The sequence below is a fragment of the Lithobates pipiens genome, unplaced genomic scaffold (genome assembly GCF_037356315.1).
Source record: "Lithobates pipiens isolate NorthernLeopardFrog02 unplaced genomic scaffold, aLitPip1_a1.2 Scaffold_27, whole genome shotgun sequence".
NCBI lineage: Eukaryota > Metazoa > Chordata > Amphibia > Anura > Ranidae > Lithobates > Lithobates pipiens.
Window position 1 is genome coordinate 109,618,437 of NW_027507788.1, and position 21,718 is coordinate 109,640,154.

At 42.7% G+C, this 21,718-nt stretch overlaps 1 protein-coding gene across 2 annotated transcripts in view; it reads right to left on the minus strand.

Annotated features, from left to right (window-relative positions):
- The window catches only part of GRIK4 (glutamate ionotropic receptor kainate type subunit 4), a 799,826-nt gene that overhangs the window by 179,904 nt on the left and 598,204 nt on the right, over positions 1-21,718 (minus strand). For both annotated transcript variants that reach the window (XR_013263204.1, XM_077457367.1), the window contains exons 7-8: positions 15,764-15,817; positions 12,549-12,710 (exon numbers count right to left, since the gene is read on the minus strand). Coding sequence is in view for 1 of the 2 variants with exons in the window: in XM_077457367.1 (XP_077313493.1) it covers positions 12,549-12,710; positions 15,764-15,817 (216 nt within the window). In the remaining variant the exon portion in view is untranslated. The remainder of the gene's footprint in view (positions 1-12,548; positions 12,711-15,763; positions 15,818-21,718) is intronic.

Below are 21,718 nucleotides of genomic sequence, written 5' to 3' on the forward strand. Positions count from 1 at the left end.
TTAGCTGTGCAGCACCCTAGGAACAGAGCCTTCGGGCAATCCATTGCCGGGATCTTCAAGTTTCAGACAGAGAATGATCCTCTCTAAGACCTGGACCAGGACTGTACATAAGGAATGTGCTTCGACCTAGATACAGCTTCCTACTGCAAAATGTATTGAAGGCAAATTCTTCCTGAGCAAAGGTTATTGAGGTATACTGAGATTGACACCCCCTGTGTCTTTAGCAATTCCAGCACCAGAGCTAGGAGCTTTGTGAACCTCAGAAGCTGTGGCCAGCCTGAAAGATGGTCAAAAAAAAGAAAACAGACAACTTTCCACTGCAATTACAGAAATCTTTGATGAGGCTGGAAACAACCCGACACATGAAGCTGTGTGTTGTCTGATGATTATGGGCCCCGCAATCTACCTCTTGCAGAGAGGTCATCACTGAACAGACCAAGCCTGAAACAGAAGGATGCACAGCGGATTGAGATCTCAAGATAGACCTCATATCCCTATTCAGTTTTGAAGCTGCTACTATTTAATTGTTTTACAATAATGAGCCAATAACTTTTACTCCAAGACCCAAACGCAAGGCAAAGACTGAACCGACTAAGGAAGGAGCGAACCACCACAGAGACTGCTCTAAAATCTTATGGTCTGAGATACTCTCAAACACAACAACCTCAGATGCTTCCCTCACTTAGGAGGGAAACCTGGGCAGTCTCCCATCCAAGTACTAACCAGGCTTAATCCAAGATCAGGCACCACAGTGAATTAGATCACCCTGATGCCATTGGTCCAACAGGAGATGTGAACATTGACAGATCCTTGAACCTGAGGGCGGTGTACCTGCCTCACCCTGCTAAAGTCATTTAGCTAGTCTAACAGATACATAATAAAGTGACTGTATTAGAAATGACAAACTAATATGCAGTTCCACAAGGATGCAGGCGTAGACAATGCTGGTCTGCTGCTTTACAACCCCTTGTAGGTATGTAAGTATGCATGTACCCAGATATGCAAACATGCAGGTATCCAAGTATGCTTGCCATTCATGCATCTATCTATGCAGCTCAAAGCAATAAGCACATATGTATGTATCCCTAGACCAATAAGCACATACGTATGTAGTCCTAGGCAAAAAAACAGATATGTATGTAGTCCTAAGCAACTAAGCACATATGTATGCAGTTCATATGAAAACATGGCAGCCTGCGTTTAAGCAATATGCATTTATGGAGGCATGCGTTTATGGAAGCATGTAGGTACGTGCTCATGCAAATATGCGTTTAGGCAAAACACAAAAGTGCGTGTCCATGCAAACACGCACTTACGCAATACATGCCCATGGAGACATGAATTTACGGAATAAGCAAGCATGCGTATATGAAACGTGTTTATGCAACACTTAACTATGCAAACATGTGTTTATGCACCATGTGTTTATGCAAACATGAATCCACGTATTTCTATGCAACATGCATACCCACAAGTCTATACAAACACGTGCTTATAAAAACCTCCGTCTACGAGACACACGTCCACACAAACACACCATTGTGGCCATCTTTGGGGGGCTGCATGCTGGGCGCATGGGCGCAGCCCACTTGTTGAGCCTGGGGCCAGGGCACACTGCAAACATGTGCCTATGCAAGCTTGTATTTATTCAAGCAAGCACGTGTCTATGCAAGTAAGCAAGCATTATGAAACATGTATACTATGCTGCACCTGCTCAAATGCACCTGGTCCATACTAGTTTTAGTCAGGATTAGCCAAGTACATAGGCATCCAATGCAGCCTCTATGCTGCTTCAACAGCCTAAGTCCTCTTCCACACCTGTGGCGACCCATCCTGTGACTTGGGACTGCAATGTCGTGTGACAAGTTGTACCCCATGATTTCCAATGAGTACCCTTCACATCTGTGCGTCTTCAAATTGCAGCGACTTCAAAACAGCCCCTGCATTACCCCGGTCTGACCTTGACGTGACTTGAGGTCCATAGACCTCAACATTACACAGGCACTGCTTCAAGTCGCTGCAAAATTGCATCTAAGTCACAGCAAAAATCGTGCGACTTTCAAGTCGCAACACGTTTGAAAAGGAGCCCGAAACGAAGCTCCTGCAGACCCAATGCTGCTATTCTGGAGACACAACTCCTTCAAGTGCAGCAATGCCCTTGTTCTTCCAAACATTTTCTTATGCCGCATGAATGTATAAAACATCTATGCAAAACATGTTTATTCAAACAAGTGTTTAGGCAACAAGCTTGCAAGCATGTATACTATGCTGCACCTGCTCAACTGCACTTGGCCCCATGCTAATTTTTACTAGTTTAGCACATATGTATGCCATGCAGCCCTTTTCTGCTTCAGATCAGCTTAAAAGTAAAAAAATGCACACTATTCCGAAGTTTGCAAGTATGTACATGTTCAACTGCACCAGGCCCCATACTATTTTTGTGCCAAATGCACAGTATTCTGGAGACACACCACTTTAAAGTGCACTGCTAGGGGTGTAACAACTTACAGTTGTACAGGCCCCTCGGATTAAGCAGTAAGTATGCAATATATAATCATGACTTGTCTGGCCACATACTTCACTAGTATCCATGGGCTGCCGTTATGTCTCAAGAGGCCCAGCTGAATCTGCCAAGCACATGGCCAACATGGCCACCCCTCCACTTCCTGCCTGTATAGAAATAGGTCTCTGCACCCTCTAGTGACTGGAGGAGAAACGGCAGCCCATACTCCTAAGAAGTACACAGAGCATGTTTTAAACAGCACACTGCCCCTAGGGACTACTGAGGGAACACCAGAAAGTCATATTGCAGTTTTCTTTAAAAAAAAACAAATGCAGACTTACCATTCCTGCTGCAGGACTCTGAACATAACAGGAGTCCAATCTTCACCCATCACAGCGAGCTTTGTCATAAAAGACCTTCAGTGACTAGGTCCCCCTTAATGTGGGGTCCACTCCCATGGACCTGTATAGCACCCTGCAGGAAAGCACCTTAGTCAGAACAAACACTGCACAGGGTTCTATTATGCATGGTCTAGTGCCGTAAGTCCGTATTACAGGCAAACCTCAAGGAATCTTCTCTCCTTTCAATGAGGCTCAGGTATCATCCATTTTGGCTGACAGCTTTTTCAAATGGATCCGAATGAAGTCCATGATTCTAAATAGAAGCCTCCAGACCTCCAAGTATGCTCCAGGAACATATGTATAACATCTGGGACCATTCCACCTTAAAGACACTGGCGAAAAAAACTGAGGTCCTTCCTGTGTAGGAGGGGTTATACAGGGGAGGACCTCCTGTTTGACTATCTGCCAGTATCCATCCAACAGTAGGTGGCGTATAACACATATAGCCATTATTATGGTTGCTCTGTGTCCCGTGATGTACGATAAAGAAAATTTCGTTCTCAATGATCACTCCTGATAATTACACTGCATCAGATATATGCATAATTTAACTGCAGATAGAACTTTGAAGAGCAAACTAATTTTTGGCTTGCAGGATCAAAGGCTCAGAGATGGGTGTTCCCAGAAAAACAAATAACCAACATACAGGTTTTCTAGGGTGAAAAACAAAACTAATGGGCATATACGTTTTATCCTACTATGTATCTCTATGATAAATGTTCACATTCAGCTAATGTGTATTGTCTGACAATGGGAATTAGTGTGAAGGATAGGCTTTTGTTTATTAACATTTTGCAGGAATTTTCAATTCTAGAGAAATAAGCATTGCAAAACACATACCAACTAAATAATTGTACCACATCACTTTTGGAATTTACTTTTACCATTCAATGGCTGGAGTACCATAGACCAAACAATTCATATTAAACCTTTCCTTTCAAAAAGCAGTGTAAAGTGGCACTGTGAATCAACAGACATCCTCAGATATCTTTTCCCAACCTCTGTGACAGCTCCAAAACCTAGCATGCTCCTTACTGACCACCCTATAGAACGTTTACTGCCACAGGGTGGCAGCTGTGTGCAGGATCATGTACATATAAGTGATCCTACATTTCCACCTGCAGGGGATGCGCACATGCCTCTGGCAGGCTGCTTCTGCTATGGCAATTCACAGTAGAAGCCAATCTGCAGGTGCCAGGTACTTAATGTCCTCATCTGCAAAATACAGAGAACGGAAATATGTAAACAAGGCATATCTCAGTTCTCACAGGGGGAAAGGTACGGTCCTGTGTCTCTACAAAGCAGGGACTAGAATCAATCTCTTCCCCCTAGTGAAAGCAGCGCATTCTAGATTGTAAGCTCTAATGAGCAGGGCCCTCTGATCCCTCCTGTATTGATTTGTATTGTAAGTGTACTGTCTGCCCTCATATTGTAAAGTGCTGCGCAAACTGTTGGCGCTATACAAATCCTGAATAATAATAATAATAATAATACAGTACAAAAAACACAAGCTAGGCACACAGTCAACCCTTTGATCGCTCTAGATGTTTAACCCCCTTTCCAGCCAGTGTCATTAATACAATAAGTTTAAAAGGTTAAAAATAAAACCGATGTGGCTCTCGGCCAAAGTTAAAAAAGCTATAAACTATAAAAAAAGAGCTTTTAAAAAATATAAAAATGAAGGAACGCTAGTGTCATTTAAATGTTACAAGGAATATAACAGCATATGTAAAAAGGAAATCAAGGATGCAAAAATTCAAAATGAAAGACAGATTGCAAAAGATAGTAGGACAAACCCCAAGAAATTCTTCAAATATATTAATAGTAAAAAGGTTAAGTCTGAGCATGTAGGCCCTTTGCTAAATAATCTGGAGTGGGTGACTGGGGACAAAGAGAAGGCTAACTTATTAAATACTTTCTTCAGCTCTGTGTATACAAAAGAGCATGGGGGAGCTGATATCCATAATGGGGGTGTTAGTGACGCAGCCCCAAATCCACAATGGCTCAAAAGTGATATGGTCCAGAAATATTTGGACAGAATAAAGGTGGATAAAGCACCTGGACCTGATGGCATCCACCCACGGATCCTAAAAGAATTGAGCTCTGTAATTTCAAAGCCATTGTATCAAATTTTTAGGGACTCATTAATGACAGGAATAGTACCACTGGATTGGCGCAGGACCAATGTGGTGCCTATATTTAAAAAGGGAACAAAGTCTTTACCAAGTAATTATAGACCCGTTAGTTTAACTTCTATAGTTGGGAAGATACAGGAGGGATTAATAAAGGACCACATAGACGAGTTCTTTCAGGAAAATATTTTGAGCAACAGACAGCATGGATTCATGAAAGACAGAAGTTGTCAGACAAACCTGATTTCTTTTTGTGAGGTGGTAAGTAAAACCTTGGACAGAGGGGTGGCGGTGGACGTGATATATTTGGATTTTGCAAAAGCGTTTGATACAGATCCGCACACACGGCTCATGTGTAACGTAAAGTCTACAGGTTTGGAGATATCAGTTTGTAAATGGATAGAAAACTGGCTAAAAGACAGAATTCAGAGAGTAGTGGTTAATGATTCTTACTCTGAATGGTCTGAGGTTATCAGTGGTGTACCCCAAGGTTCAGTGCTGGGACCCTTACTTTTTAATATCTTTATAAATGATATTGGGTCTGGGATCAAAAGTAACATTTCCGTGTTTGCAGATAACACCAAGCTATGCAGTGGAATAACGTCCTTACACGATGTCTCCAATTTACAAGCCGACCTCAATGCTCTGTCTACTTGGGCGACTATGTGGCAGATGAGGTTTAATGTTGAGAAATGTAAAGTTATGCACTTGGGGGCTAAGAATATGCATGCATCATACATGCTAGGGGGAGTACAACTGGGGGAATCCATAGTGGAGAAGGATCTGGGGGTTTTGGTAGATCATAAGCTCAATAATAGCATGCAATGCCAAGCTGCGGTTTCCAAAGCGAGCAAAGTCCTTTCTTGTATTAAGAGAGGTATGTACTCCAGAGAGAGAGATATCATTTTGCCCCTGTTCAAATCATTAGTAAGACCTCATCTGGAATATGCAGTTCAGTTTTGGGCACCAGTTCTCAAAAAGGATATCGGTGAACAGGAGAAAGTGCAGAGAAGGGCAACCAAACTGATAAGAGGCATGGAGGAACTCAGCTATGAGAAAAGATTAGAGGAATTGAATTTATTCACTCTTGATAAGAGGAGATTAAGGGGGATATGATCAACATGTACAAATATATAAGGGGTCCATATAGGGAACTCGGTGTCGAGTTATTCACTTTACAGTCAACAAAGAGGACAAGGGGGCACTCTTTACGTCTAGAGGAAAAGAGACTTAATCTCCAAATACGGAAAGGTTGCTTCACAGTAAGAGCTGTGAAAATGTGGAATAGACTCCCTGCAGAGGTGGTTATGGCCAGCTCAGTGGATTGCTTTAAGAAAGGCCTGGATTATTTCCTAAGTGTAAATAATATAACTGGGTACTAACATTTATAGGTAAAGTTGATCCGGGGAAAATCCGATTGCCTCTCGGGGGATCAGGAAGGATTTTTTCCCCTGCTTTAGCAAATTGGATCATGCTCTGCTGGGGTTTTTTGCCTTCCTCTGGATCTACTGTGGGTATATGAGCTGGTATGATATTTATTATATATATTATTATTTATTTTTTTGTGGTTGAACTGGATGAACTTGTGTCTTTCTTCAACCTGACTAACTATGTAACTATGTAACAGTGACAGTGCAGATTTTTATCACTGATCACTATATTAGTGTCACTAGTTCCCTGAAAAGTGCCCGCAATATCACAGTCTCTAAATAAGTAAAAATTAAATAAGTATATTCCATAGTTTGTAGAAGCTATAACGTTCCCGTAAACCAATCAATATAAGCTTATTGGGATTTTTTACCAAAAATATGTAGCGGAATACATGTTGGCCTAAATTTATGAAGAGATTAGATTTTTTACATATTTTTATTGGATGTGTTTTATAGCAGAAAGCAAAAAAAATGCTTATGGCGCAAAAAATAAAATAAAAAATGCAGTGTTGATGAAATACCACCAAAAGAAAGCTCTACTGTTGGGAAAGATATGACATTCATTTTATTTGGGTATAGCATGCATGACCACGCAATTGTCAGTTAAAGTAACGCACTGACGTACCGCAAAAAATGGCCTGGTACTGAAGGGGGGGTAAACCTTCCTGAGGTCAAGTGGTTAAAGCAGAACTAAACAGTCTGAGCACTACAAAATAAAAATAAAACATTTCTAGCCACGGCCATCTCCAGTATGGGTGGATGAGTCATGTAGCATTTACTAGGTCCCACCTCCTGTAGACCCACATAACCACTGGCCCAGGGTTGTAGGGATGTGGTGGACATCGGTGTCTCATTAAGACTCTCTTTGTCTTAATTTTAACTATTTGTGTTGGAGGAGGGTGTTTATAAAAATATTTTTCTATAAATGAAATAAATGGTGGAAATCTAATAAAGAAAATTAGTCCTTAAACCGGTTTATCCTCTCTGAAGAATATCTTAGGGACTCTTTCCTGCCTTTTTTTTGTTTGTAGGGAAGAGGCCCATGTCCTCATCATCATGAGACCCCCTGCTCTGAAGCCTGGTACTTTCAGTCCCTCACTACCCAGGGGTATATTTACAAGTTGTGAGGATATTTGAGTTAATGGATGCTCAAGCCCCTGCTGAACACCTACTCCTTTAAAGTTAATAGCAATATAATTTGAATATGTTGGGCAGCTTTAATGACCAGTAGTGTGGATTAGGGATGACCCCTTGGTTCGAGTGTTCGCCTGTTCACCAAATACCGAACGTTATGGGGCGTTCATGGGAAATTTGAGCGCCTGCAGAACGCGCCATAATGAACGGTGAGGCCGTCAATGCATTTCGAGATCATAGTGCATTGGCAGCTGCCGATTGGCCTAAGCATGCACCTGACCTGCATGCTTTGGCCAATCACAGTGCGCTCTGCTGTGAGAGCCATGATTAGCCAAAGTCAGGGTGCCTTTTATCCAAGCACACAGCCTGGTAGGCTTTGGGAGTTTAGGGGCCTCATCCCCACAACCCTTACCCAGTGGTTGTGGGGGTCTGAAGGCAGGGGGGCTTATCGGAATCTGGAAGCCCCCTTTAACAAGGGTACCCCCAGATCCCGCCCCCCTATGTGAATGGGTATCGGGTACATTGTACCCTTTGCACATTCACCAAAAAAGTGTGAAAATGGTAAAAATGACAGCAGACAGTTTGGGACAAGTCCTTTATTTAAAAAAGAAAAAAAAATTCCTGCAATGTAACCCCATCTTCGATTACAGTGTCTAACAACCCAAGAAAAAAAGAAAAAGAACTCGAAAAAAAAACTGCCTCGATGGGAGGCTCCTGCTGAGAGCAGGCTTTTTCCAGTGCCAGCTGTTATATAGCTGAGGGCAGGGCCAACTGTTGATGTAAGCGGGTGACTCAACCCCCTTCTGACATCATGTGACGATAAGCCCCTGCCTGCAGACCCCCACAACCACCTGTCAAGGGTTGTGGGGATGAGGGGTTGTCCCCATCAACATGGGGACAAGATGCTTTGGGGGAAACCCTAAAGCATCCTCCCCATATTGAGGGCATGTGGCCTGGTACAGTTCAGGAGGGGCGCACTCTTGCCCCCCCCCCTTTTCCTGTGGCCTGCCAGGTTGTGTGCTTGGATAAGGGTCTGGCATTTTAAAGGCTTTTATGCAAGTTATTGTGAAAAAAAAGTGTTTGGGGTCCCTTGTACTGCCCCAGGGGACATGTATCAATACAAAAAGTTTTATAAACAGCCATTTTTCAGGAGCAGCGATTTTTAATAATGCTTAAAGCGTTTATTAACCCAAACAAAAAAAAATCATATTCTGGTCCCTTAAAGCAGATTAAACAGCACAACGCTGAAAATAGGTATTTACAGCGCTCATTTAAAAAAAATGCAGTGTGCTATGCCAGCCTCTAATAGAGGGACTGGCAGTGACAATTATATGTTTTTTTTTTCTCAATAATAGTGGCAGGGCTGAGTGGAGACAGAGAGGGGGATGACAGGCAGGAAGAAGGGGGGTGAGGGGGAGAGAGGAGACAGAGCAGGGCAGCCTATCACAGAGAGAGGCACTTTGACCACAGTGATCAGGGCGGAGCAGCCCTGGTTATCGTGGTCTGTTTAGAGAGGCCATACAGGAAGTGGCACATTCATTTTTATTTTTTTTACAGTTGGGGAGGGGGGGGGCAGATTACAAAGCACAAGCGCTGTGCTGTTTAATCTGCTTTAAGGGACCAAAATATTATTTTTCTTTGTGTTAACTGACGCTTTAAGCATTATTCATAATCACTGCTCCTGAAAAAACTTCAGTTTTTAAAACTTTTTTGCATTGATACATGTGCCCTGGGGCAGTACCCAGGTCACCAAACACTTTTCATGACAATAACTTGCATACAAGCCTTTAAAATGAGCACTTTTGATTTTTCATGTTTGTGTCCCATAGACTTTAACGGTGTTGCCTGTTCGCAAATTCTGGTACGAACCGAACCGGAGGTGTTCGGCTCATCCCTAGTGTGGATGGAGTAGGGAGTGAAAAGAGATGACAAAAGCAACCTGAACTTTAAGGCTCTAATGCCGCGTACACACGACCGGACTTCCCGGCAGACTAGGTCCGATGGAATCAGTCCGTCAGACCATCCGATTGTGTGCGGGCTAATCCGATCGTTTATCATCTTAAAAATCCAACGGACCAAGAACATGTTTCAAATCTGTCCAACGGACTCAATTCCTATCGGGAAAACCGTTCGTCTACATGCTCATCCGACGGACCAAATACGACTCAAGGGAAGCTATTGGCTACTGGCTATTGAACTTCCTTTTTTAGTCTCGTCTTATGTCATCATGTTCAAAACGGACTTTCCAATGGACTTAGTCTGTTCGTGTGTGGTCAAGTCCGTTCATTCGGAAGTCTGTCAGAACTCCGCCGAAAGTCCGTCGGGAAGACCGTCAGACCTAGTCTTTGCCGGAAAGTCTGGTTGTGTGTATGCGGCATTAGTATTCTTAGGAATTAATTGGAAGATACATACAGATACATAAGGAAGTTTGCTTTTCATTTAATTGATGCCATTTTATGTCGCTTTTTTAAAGGAATGATTAACTTTGAACAGTTATGCCGCGTACACACGATCGGATTATCCGGCGGACTCTGGTCCGCCTGTGTGTGGACTCCGGCGGACTTTTTGTTCCCAAAAGTCCGGCGAACTTAGAAAGAAGTTTTGACTCAAAATTGTCCGCCGGACTCCGTCCGTCTGTGTGCTAGTCTTGCAGACGTTTGAAATGAACGGACTTGGCCACACACGGAGTATAGTCGAGCGAGCAACGAGCGTGCACCCCCCCTCCTGAGCCATACCAGGCCGTGTGCCTTCAACATGGGGGGGTGCTTTGGGGAAGGGGGTCCCTCCGGTCCCCCCACCCCAAAGCACCTTGTCCCCATGTTGATGAGGACAAGGGCCTCTTCCCGACAACCCTGGCCGTTGGTTGTTTGGGTCTGCGGGCGGGGGGCTTATAAGAATCCGGGAGCCCCCTTTAATAAGAGGGTCCCCAGATTCCGGCCCCCCCCACCCTATGTGAATAAGTATGGGGTACCACGTACCCCTGCCCATTTACCTGGGGGAAAAAGTGTACATATAAAAACACAGGTTTTTAAAATACTTTATTAGACAGCTCCAGGTCTGCTCTTCTTCTGTCTTTGGGGGGTCTTCTCACCGGACTCCTCCGCTATCTTCTGCTCTTTTACTAGCTCTTTTACTAGCTCACTTCCTTTGCTAGTTCCGTCTACCTGGAGCCACATTCAGAATTAATGGACTTTACTCCGTATGTGAGCAAGTCCATTCAAAGTCCGGTGGACTCCCACCATATTCTGGTGGATTGTCCGCCGGACAGTAAAAGAGCAGAAGATAGCGGAAGAGTCCGGCGAGAAGACCCCCAAAGACGGAAGAAGAGGAGACCCCCGGAGCTGTCTAATAAAGTATTTTAAAAACCTGTGTTGTGTTTTTTTTATGTACATTTTTTCCCCCCAGGTGAATGGGTAGGGGTACATGGTACCCCATATTCATTCACATAGGGTGGGAGGCCAGAATCTGGGGGCCCCCTTATTAAATTCTGATAAGCCCCCCGCCCGCAGGCCCCGACAACCAACGGCCAGGGTTGTCGGAAAGAGGCCCTTGTCCTCATCAACATGGGGACAAGGTGCTTTGGGGTGGGGGGGCCGGAGGGCCCCCCTTCCCCAAAGCACCCCCCCATGTTGAGGGCACGTGGCCTGGTAAGGCTCAGGGGGGGACGCTCGATTGTCCCCACCCCCTTTCCTGACCGGCCGGGCTGCGTGCTCGGATAAGGGTCTGCTACGGACTTTGTGGGGGCCCCCACGCTGTTTTTTAGGCATAGGGTTTCCCCTTTAAATCCATACCAGGTGATGGGGCTAGCGAGGTGTCGACATTCACTTCCTTCGCTAGTTCCATCTACCTGGAGCCACATTCACAATTAATGGACTTTACTCCGTATGTGAGCAAGTCCGTTCAAAGTCCGGTGGACTCCCACCATATTCTGGTGGATTGTCCGCTGGAAAAGTCCGGTTGTGTGCGGGCTGGTCCCCTCATTCGGAAAGTCCGGCGGACCTCCACTGCAAAGTCCGGCGGGTTGTCCGCCAGACTAAGTCCGCTGGATAGTCCGATCATGTGTACGCGGCATAAGAAGATAAATATGTTGTTTGTTCAAACTCGAATATAATCATAATAATAAGCAAAATACTAAAATAGACTTTAGGCTCTAATGAGCAGGGCCCTCTGATTACTCCTATATTGAATTGTATTGTACTGTAACTTTACTGTCTGCCCCCATGTTGTAAAGTAAACTGTTGGTGCCATATAAATCGTGTATAATAATAATAATAATATTAAAGTGGTTGTAAAGCCTTAAAGTTTTTTTTTACCTTAATGCATTCCATGTAAAAAACCTGCAGGATTCCCCTCAGCCCCCCCCCCCCCCCTTATACTTACCTTGGCTTGATATCGATTCAGAGCTGTCCACAGAAGCAGTGGCTCTCTTATCTGTCTCCCTCCTCACTGGAGAGATTCATAGCAGCTGGTGCCAATGGCTCCCACTGCTGTCAATCAAATGATAAGAAGAGGGAGCAAGGGCCGGGGCCAAGCCACCCAGTATGCGTCAATAGACACAGACAGGGAGGCTCGGGAGTGAGCCCACACAAGTTCCCCCATAGAAAGGGGCATTTGCCGAAAAGGAGGAGCCAGGAGCGCCAACAGGGGACCCCAGAAGAATAGGATTAAGGTTTCTCTGTGCAAAACCATTGCACAGAGCAGGTAAGTATAACATGTTTATTATTCTAATAAAAAAACCTGAAGTTTTAATGTCACAAACATAAAATACAGTATAGGAATTATAATAATAATTGTATAACTGCAAAGTAAAATTATAAAATAAATGTGTTCTTTAGTAGTACTTGGAAATGGGTCAGAACTGGGTAAAATCTGCTGTCTTGTAAACCACATGATCTGCTATGTCAGAAGCCAGAATACAGTGTCTTGAACTAAACTGAATGCCACTTACTGCAGGGCCAGTGAAAGGAGAATGATCACAGTTCTCTTCCCAGGATTGCTGGAGTATCTGTGTGAATTCCTGAAAGTAGCTGTGCGATTGATTAAACATAGAAAAACTCAAGATGTTCACCCGTTCATCCAACGGGCTGTCAAAGCGCTGCAGTGAAAATTCCTGATTGAAGAACATCTCAGGGTTAATTATCAATTTAGCAACATCTTACCAGTAAGAATAAATATTTTTTACAGTTAGGGCCAATGTGTAGAAGCTAGTAGTGGAGAAGTACATGTAAAAGCTGTTTCCGTTAACAAAAATAAAGATAAATGGTTAATATTGCTGTTTTATCATTGAAAACATAATAATAATAATAATAATATTATTATATAGTACTATATAGTAGTAGTATATAGGCACATACAGGTCTACTTAAAGATGAGTCAGCAGCCACAAATACTGTAGCTGCTGACTTTTAATATTAGGACACTTACCTGTCCAGGGATCTCGCAATGTCTGCACCTCAGTTGATTTTCCAATTGGCTCTCGGGTGCTGCCGTTGCCATTCGTTGTAAGGAAAACCCTCAGTGAAGCCTTGCAGCTTCACAGCCGATTCCCTACTGCGCATGCACAAAGCTGGTTGCGTGGCAGGGGAAGGAGGAGGGGGGCTGAACTCCCTGCAGCAAGGTCTCCTGGAAGTGGGGACGGGTACCTGTCAAAAGCAGGTACTCGCTCTCCTTCCCCTTTTGGGTGGAACTCCACTTTAATAAAAATAATGACAGTATGGTATATTTTGGCATTGTAATTAGTTTCCAAAGAGTATTACATTTTGTATATGGTTAGTACAGATTAATGTTAAAGATACTGGATTTTGAGTTATGAAGATGTTGTCATATGAAACTTACAGAGGCGACAAGACCCTTGGAACAAGGCCTGAGTAGAAGACCCCCAATCTCTACAGATTTTACATGTCCTGTTTTGTCATTGGCCTGTTAGAATTTATATTATAAAATTTAAATTATATGAGAAGAGGTTTCTTTTATGCCTTGGATACTCTTGGATGCATACGGATACCCAAAAATGTCAAGTTTTTAGGCATTCAGGCATTTTTTTAACTTATTGAAAATCAGCCCATTATTTTGTATGTGCCTGTATACACAGGTGCATAATCTTGCTCTGCATAAAGATCAGTAAAAAAAAAAAATTCTACAAAAATCTGCATTGCTGGGCAGTATTTTATGCACGTATAGACACAAATATACAAAATGTACATGGATACAATACAACCCAAGAAAATCGAGAATTTTTATGCATGTATACACGCATGTGCCAAAACACACAAAAAAAAAGAAAAAAGTAGTGTAGTGTTAAAAAATACAGTAGACAGCTTTTGACAAGTCTTTTATTAAAAATCTTCTTCTTCTTCTGCGCTTCTTCCTCCGGTATTCCTCCATTTTCTCCCGCATCTTCATCCTCTAGTCTTGTCCTTCACCCCCTGCTTCTTCTTCTGTCTTCCTTGTCCAGTGTGCGGCTTTCTCCAGCCGACAAACCTCCTCCGATGCTGCGTCCAGCTGATCTGTCGGTGCCGATGTCCTGCATTTCTTAAATAACGATGGGGGCATGGCAATCGGACTGCATCTTCCATAGACCACACCCCCTTGTGATGTCACGGACCCATCATGCCCCTGGCAACTTCACAAGCGGGTGTGGCCTCCGGATGGTGCAATCCGATTGCCACGCCCCATCGTTATTCAAGAAATGTAGGACATCGGCGCCGACAGATCAGCGGGACGCAGCATTGGAGAAGCACCATTGGCGCAAGTGGTGGCAGAGGAAGAATACCGGACAAAAAAGACAGAAGAAGAAGATCGGAAGAAGAAACAGGGGGAGAAGGCGAAGACCCGAGGATGAAGATGTGGGAGAAGATGGAGGAAGAAGCGGAGAAGAAGATTTTTAATAAAAGACTTGTCAAAAACTGTCTACTATATTTTTTTAACACTAAACTACTTTTTTTTTTTGTAAATGGGTAGGGGTATAATGTACCCCATACTCATTCACATAGGGGGGCAGGATCTGGGGGCCACTTGTTAAAGGGGGCTTCCAGATTCCCATATGCCCCCCGCCCGCAAACCCCGACAACCACCAGGCAACTATGTCGGGAAGAGGCCCTTGTCCTCATCAACATGGGGGCAAGGTGCTTTGGGGCAGGGGGGCCTGGTATGGTTCGGGGGGAGGGCGCTAGCTCGCCCCCTTCCTTTCCTGACCTGCCAGGCTGCGTGCTCGGATAAGGGTCTGGTATAGATTTTGGGGGGACCCCCACGCAATTTTTTAATTTTGGTGTGTGGGGGTCCCCTCAGAATCCATACCAATCCCATGGACCTGGGGAGGGACCCCACGCTGTTTTTTTTTTCTTTTTTAGTAGGAAGTCAGCTGACAACTGATGACTCATCGGTTGTTAAGGATGCGACACCTGGCTTCCTGGCCCCCTCCTTAGCAACCAGCTATATACAGTGTAAAAAAAAGGAAATAAAAAAATAATAATAATTGCGGCAAAAATGCAGGACTTGTGTTTTGGATGCGGGTCCATTGAATTCTATTACATGCAAAACGCTTCATTTTACAGGAAAAAAAGTCCCGACCCTTTCCAAAAAAGCAGAGGCACAAAAATGCATTGATGATAACATGTTCCATAGAAACCCATGTTAAAAAAAATTCCCTGCATTTCTGCAAAATACAAAATGCATAAAAAAACTGATTCATGTTAATCCAGCCTTACAGAGAACACTGCACCATTCACATCAGCTACAGATAGATGATTACACTTTGCATTAATTTTCAACAATGACATTCTATTCAACTATTGAAGGCACTTAGCACCAGCAACTGTGAAGTAGGAAGAGGTCAGAGCCACCCATATTGTTATGGCTCAAATTCAGATTACTCTTGAAAATTCCATTAGTATATAAAACTGTGCAATAAGTGCTTTTTAAAATTTGCAGTTCTAAAAGTGCTCTCACTTCCAATCAATATTTTTAGTAACATTGTGATAAAGCCCATCTCTATAAATGCTTAAACTTTCAACATACTGAAGTAATTACATTTTACAACTGTTTCATACTTTAGTCACCTGTAATAATATCATTATATCTTTAAGTGGTCTATAGAAATACACAAGATAGGAGAAAATAATTCACAGCACTGCTTGTGCCGTTAATAAGAAAGTCATTTCTCACCAGATTTGTAAAGATATACGTGTAATAAGCCGAAACCATTCCCAGCTCTGCAGCCTGTAAAAAAGGAAAGAAAAAGACAAAAAAACAAACAAAACAAAAACATAAAAGTCTGTTAATGCACCATAAGGCTGGGTTCACATCTATGTGAATTGGATGTGGCTTACATCAAATCCATTTCGCAGAACATTTTAAAACCTATTAGTTTGAATCAGTCTGATTCACATATGTGCGTTGCATTCGCACTCGACATTGCCCAAAAAAGTGTGCGTTTTCTAGACATTGCATTACAGCCACATAATCTTCAAACGGAACGCATCTGATTCGCAAATGCGTTCCCTTCTGAACACAAATTCCCCCCCCTCGTCCTGCTCAGGTCATCTGCAGCTACAACGGAGAAGAAGCGCTGAACAGCTGCTTTTTCTCTTCGCACAGAGAACGGAGCTGGAATTCGCACCGGACTGGTGTGAATCCAGCCTAAATGTTAATTTGCAAGTTTCATGTAATAATGTATCTATATAAACTGCACTACACCAACAATAATGTAACACAATTGCTTTTCCAGTGACACAGAGATGGTGAATCTCTAGTGACTGTGATGTCATAAATCTGATTGGGACATTTTAAAAGGCATATTTTATACAAAAGGCATTTTTGCAGTGTTTTTTTTTTTTTTCTAAAATGAGACCTACGACCTTAACAAAAAACGTTTCCATATTTTTCAATATAAAATTTATTTATAAATACCCAGCTATAACCTATTATTTTGCATGTACACAGGACATTTTTACAGCTGCTGTTAGGGGCAACTGATGTTTTTTTAACTGCCCCTAAATGCCCCTCCATGTTAGCCTGTGTCCATGCACACATAAACTGTCAGAGGTGTTTGGAGACAAAAGCATTTAGGAGCATTAGAAAAAAAAAACACAGTCTGTGCTTCCAGGATCAGTAAAAACAAGCTGTAAAAGCTAAAAATGCCCAAAAATGCCCCTAAACGCTGCAACAAGATATTAGCTGCACTTAGCTGTGTTTAGCGTTTTTACATTATAGGGAAAAAAGGCAAAAAATGCTAAAAAGAATGCCCATAAATGTTATTCAAAAACTTGGCTAACAGCGCGGCTAACTTTTTCCTGGCAGCAGTGCTGCCGTTCCTTAAACGTCCTGTGTGCGTGAGCCCTTACCTGGAAAAGCTTGGTGTTTGTTTGTGTCCTTTCTTAGACTGATTGGGAATCAATCAGTCTGAGAAAGGACACAAACACCAAGCTTTTCCAGACCTAAGAAAGGAAAAAACAAGGAAGAGTGAGAAATCCATAAAAGAATGACAAATAACCGTGTCTAGGCAGTATAAGAGTGGTCATCAGCTGTTTTTCGCTTGTTGGTGGACCACAGAGAGGACCTGGGCCTCCAGATTCCATCATCTGTGATCGTTGATGAGTTGGAGTTGGAGCCCCCGGATGAGCTGGAGATAATCCTTGGCCGTGTGTCTACATCTTCATGGTGTGCCCTTTGGACCAGGACTTTGCTTCTACATCCAATGGGAGAACCATAAGCGCATTTGACTCACTGCCGTATGGTATGTGCGTCCACCATTGTTGGTAAGAGTACCTCATTGTTTGTCTATAGTACCCCCGGATCCAAGCAACACATCCCTTTGTATTTATCGTCTTTGAGACCTCATTGATACCTTTCTGTCTACATTCGAGTCCTTAAAGAGAGACTTTGACGATTTTGCTTTATCACTGCTCACTGGACTTTCTATTGAATATTGTGCACAATTGCATGTTTTGTTTTTATTTTATTGGGTATATGTCTTTCAGGACCCTAAGTGTTTAAGCGCTACACATATGTTTTCCCACTTTTCATAATAAACAGAAGCCTTTTCCAATGTCCTTTTTGTCTCAACCATTCACATGTGCATTATCTTTCACTTACTTCACCCACGGAAGCTTTGAAATTTCACGTTTGTGTGAGTTTTTGAAACATGCTTTTTTCTTCCATTACTTCCTGTGGGTCGTCTTCCATCATACACTGCCTTGCTGCATCACAGAATAAGGCATGATAGGGCATGTTCACCTGTCTGGACCACACCACCCTTATAAGGATGAGCTCCGGTGTGTTCCCACTGCCCATGCACAGAGCCTGCCAGGAAGTCGGTAATGCGCTGCGCTATTCACAGGCAGTGAGACATTTCCCGATCTCTGCAGCACCACCTCTTGTTTTATTTCCACCCACTTTCCTTCCCTTAAGGTGACCATACACAGTACAATCTGATTGTACAATCTCCTTTAGATTTACCATCAGCTATGTAGTACCACAGCATACAGGGATATACAATGTAATACTGACATAAAATCACACACGTAGGTTGGACTTGATGGACTTGTGTTTTTTCAACCTCGCCTACTATGTAACTATGCACAAGGACCTGTCCGATTTAATACAAATTGAATGGATTGTTCAGGTGGGTCCTCCAATTCCAAAGTTCTGGTAAATCTAAAGAAAATTGTACAGAGATCATACAATCATATTGCATAGTTTAATGCAATTTTTACACAAGTACATAGGAGGAAGTAAATGATCACAGATATCCGTGCTTATGGATGGTGAACTGCAGCCTCCCTATAAAAACCTTCACCAAGGTGAAGCCAAACAGTATAAGTCACTCTAAAAAGGGATAATAGCGCTGTTCAAATACATAGTAGATGCAATTACATATGCACCAGGGAAATTTATATGTAAACTGAACACCCCTGATACTACGTGTTTAACCACTTTCAGACCGGACTATTTTGCTGGCTTAACACCAGACCACTTTTTGCGATTCAGCACTGCGTCGCTTTAACTGACAATTGCGCGGTCGTGAGACGTGGCTCCCAAACAAAATTGACGTCCTTTTTTCCCCACAAATAGAGCTTTCTTTTGGTGGTATTTGATCATCACTGCGGTTTTTATTTTTTGCGCTATAAACAAAAATAGAGCGCCAATTTTGAAAAAAAACACATTATTTTTTACTTTTTGCTATAATAAATATCCCCCCAAAATATCTAAAAAAAAAAAAATTTCCTCAGTTAGTAATGGCGGCGATCAGCGATTTTTATTGTGACTGCAACATTATGGCGGACACATCGGACATTTTTGACACATTTTTGGGATCATTGTCATTTATACAGCAATCACTGCTATAAAAATGCACTGATTCCTGTGTAAATGACACTGGCAGTGAAGGGGTTAACCAGGGGGTGGCAGTGTAGGGGTTAAGTGTGTCATAGGGGCGTGTTAATAACCGTGGGGGGCTGGGCTGTGTGTTAGTGAACACTGATCTCTGCTCCAATCACATGGAGCAGAGATCAGTGTCACTTGTTGCTAGGCAGAACGGGGAGATGCTGTTTACATCGACATCTCCCTGTTCAGCCTCCCCGTGAGACGATCGCGAGTATCCCTGCGGTGATCAAGTCTGTGGGACCCGCGACCAGACTCACGGGGCCCCGACCGACAGGCGTGCGCCGCCGGCAGTGCGAGTGTGATGGCAGGGCGGCAAATACAAGTGGACGTACCTGTACGCCAATTTCCATGCCCGTGCCATTCTGCCGACGTACAACATCGTGCACCAGTCAGGAAGTGGTTAAAGTGCAATATAAAGTGCTATGTGCATATCAAGTAAAAAATATTAAAAATGGAGGGGAGGAAATAAGAAGATTTTAGTGTCCCAAAATGAAACTAAATGGATTTATCGTTTGGTGTCCCTGGTGCCGAAAGGATTAAACGTGGACATTGACCTGAATTGTTTTTTATCCAATTTTTGAATTATTAATTTGTCTTTTTTTTAATAAATAAATTGGTTTGAAAACATTTTTTAGCCAATTTTTACGTGACATCTAATGCACAGCCAATTTGGTGCTTTTTGCATCAGTGTCTTGATGATATACCCACTGACCACATTCAATTATTTAATAGGTAGTCTTATACATATATATTTCTTTCTGAGTATGTTTTTTTTCCTCCAGTCTGTGTCTGCATAATGGTATCATGATACATATTTTAATAGTTTTTAATAATGATTTTTTATTTTAATATTTGTAATATTTTGTGTAGTAATTTGTTTCCATGCCTTCTTGTATTTAGTATCATTGAAGATGCCGTGATCTGCCTTCTTTTATCCATCCACCAGATGGCGCTTGGGGTAGACATTATTGGCATATATATACGTTCAGTGGGGAAGGGTCATGTGGTTTCCTATTAGCCCTGTTATTGCTATTCAGCTGAGTAGCTTCCCCTTGATTGGGCGCCACGGCCTCTTCAAATTCTTTATATTGCGTAAGGTGTACCAAAATGGCAGCGCCTCCAATGACGTCCATATGATGAAACGCGCAAGGTCCACGTTTCGTCATTCTTGGTACACAATACGTCATTTTCGGCTTCTCTGTGGTTCAGCTTTTTGGACAGGTTGGTCCTGGAACGCGCGCTGAACAACGCCGGAACTGCGGGAGTTCGTGTTTCTGTTATACGATTTGGAGTGTTGAGGCTCCGATCTATTATTTAGCTAGATACTTTTTTATAATAAATATATTTATTGATGGATTCACACTATGAAGCTCATCCTTTCGTATGCATGTGGATGCACCGATGCTGAGGAATCCTTACCATCTCTGAGAAGAGAACAACGTTGGAAGGCTTGTAGTCATCCGGATTAAAAGGATATCCTGGCAAGGGGGACATCAACTTCTGGATTGGATCATTTGGCCTGTTACCCCCGCAGGGGTGAGGCGCTCTGGTGAGTGCAATCACAAGAGGGGGAATTGAATGAAGGAGGGGAGCACTAAAGAGTCACCTTTATTTTTATTTTCACCTTTTTTTGTACGGATTTTCACTTATTGACTTTGACCACTTTGTTCTTTATTCATTCATTTTTTTTATATTTTTACGATACTTTTTCAGAGACTTTAGTGTTTTGCACATTTTTCCATGAATTATTTAATATTTCTGTAGTTGTTTACTTTATTTATTTATTATCACTGTTATTATCATCAGTATTAATATCACCTGTGCTGCAATCGATCACTTTGAATTTGACATTTTTAATATTTTTTTTACTTGATATGCGCATAGCACTTTATAATGCACTTTAAACACATAGTATTAGGGGTGTTCAGTTTATATATAAATTTCCCCGGTGCATATGTATTTGCAACTACTATGTATCTGAACAGCACTATTATCCCTTTTTAGAGTGACTTATACATAGGAGGGAGTGCATTCATTTCTTTTGGGGGGGGGGGGATTGATTTGGAGTATTTTCACTTGTCAAATATAGGGTAGAGCAGCTCATTCATTTGAATGGGCTGCCTTATGCACAACAAATGCCCCAATAAAAGCTCCAGAATGTTTTTGGAGGGGAACGCTGTACTTTTTTTTACCCCCCCCTTTTTTTTATTCCATTAAAACATTAAAAGGCACTACAAAACAGAACTGTTGGGCATTCCCTGGCTCAAAAACGTACAGTAACAAAAACTTAGTATATAATAGTACACAGGTAAAACAACCTAGAAATACCAAACCATAGCCATTGTTCGACAGAGAAGGGGTAGAGCAGCAGTAAAGATCCTATACAGACAACGACTCCCAACTCTGCATACAACAGAGAAAGGTAGGGTAACTCCAATTAACAGGAGAAATAATGAGCAGATCAATGGACCCCAACACAGACACTCTTAAAGCAGCATTCCACCCAAAAATTGAACTTTCACTTTAAGCACTCCTCGCCCCCTTACATGCCACATTCGGCATGTAATTTTTTTAGGAGGGGGACTCCCTGTCCCACTTCCTCCTTCCGCCCAGGGACCGCCAAGGCGACTCCTTCTTTCGCCTTAGGCAGCCCCTACCTCTGGGCATTCTCCTGGGACACATGACAGGTCCCAGGAGATCGCCTGTCTAACCTGGGAGCGCAGCGCATGCGTGCCC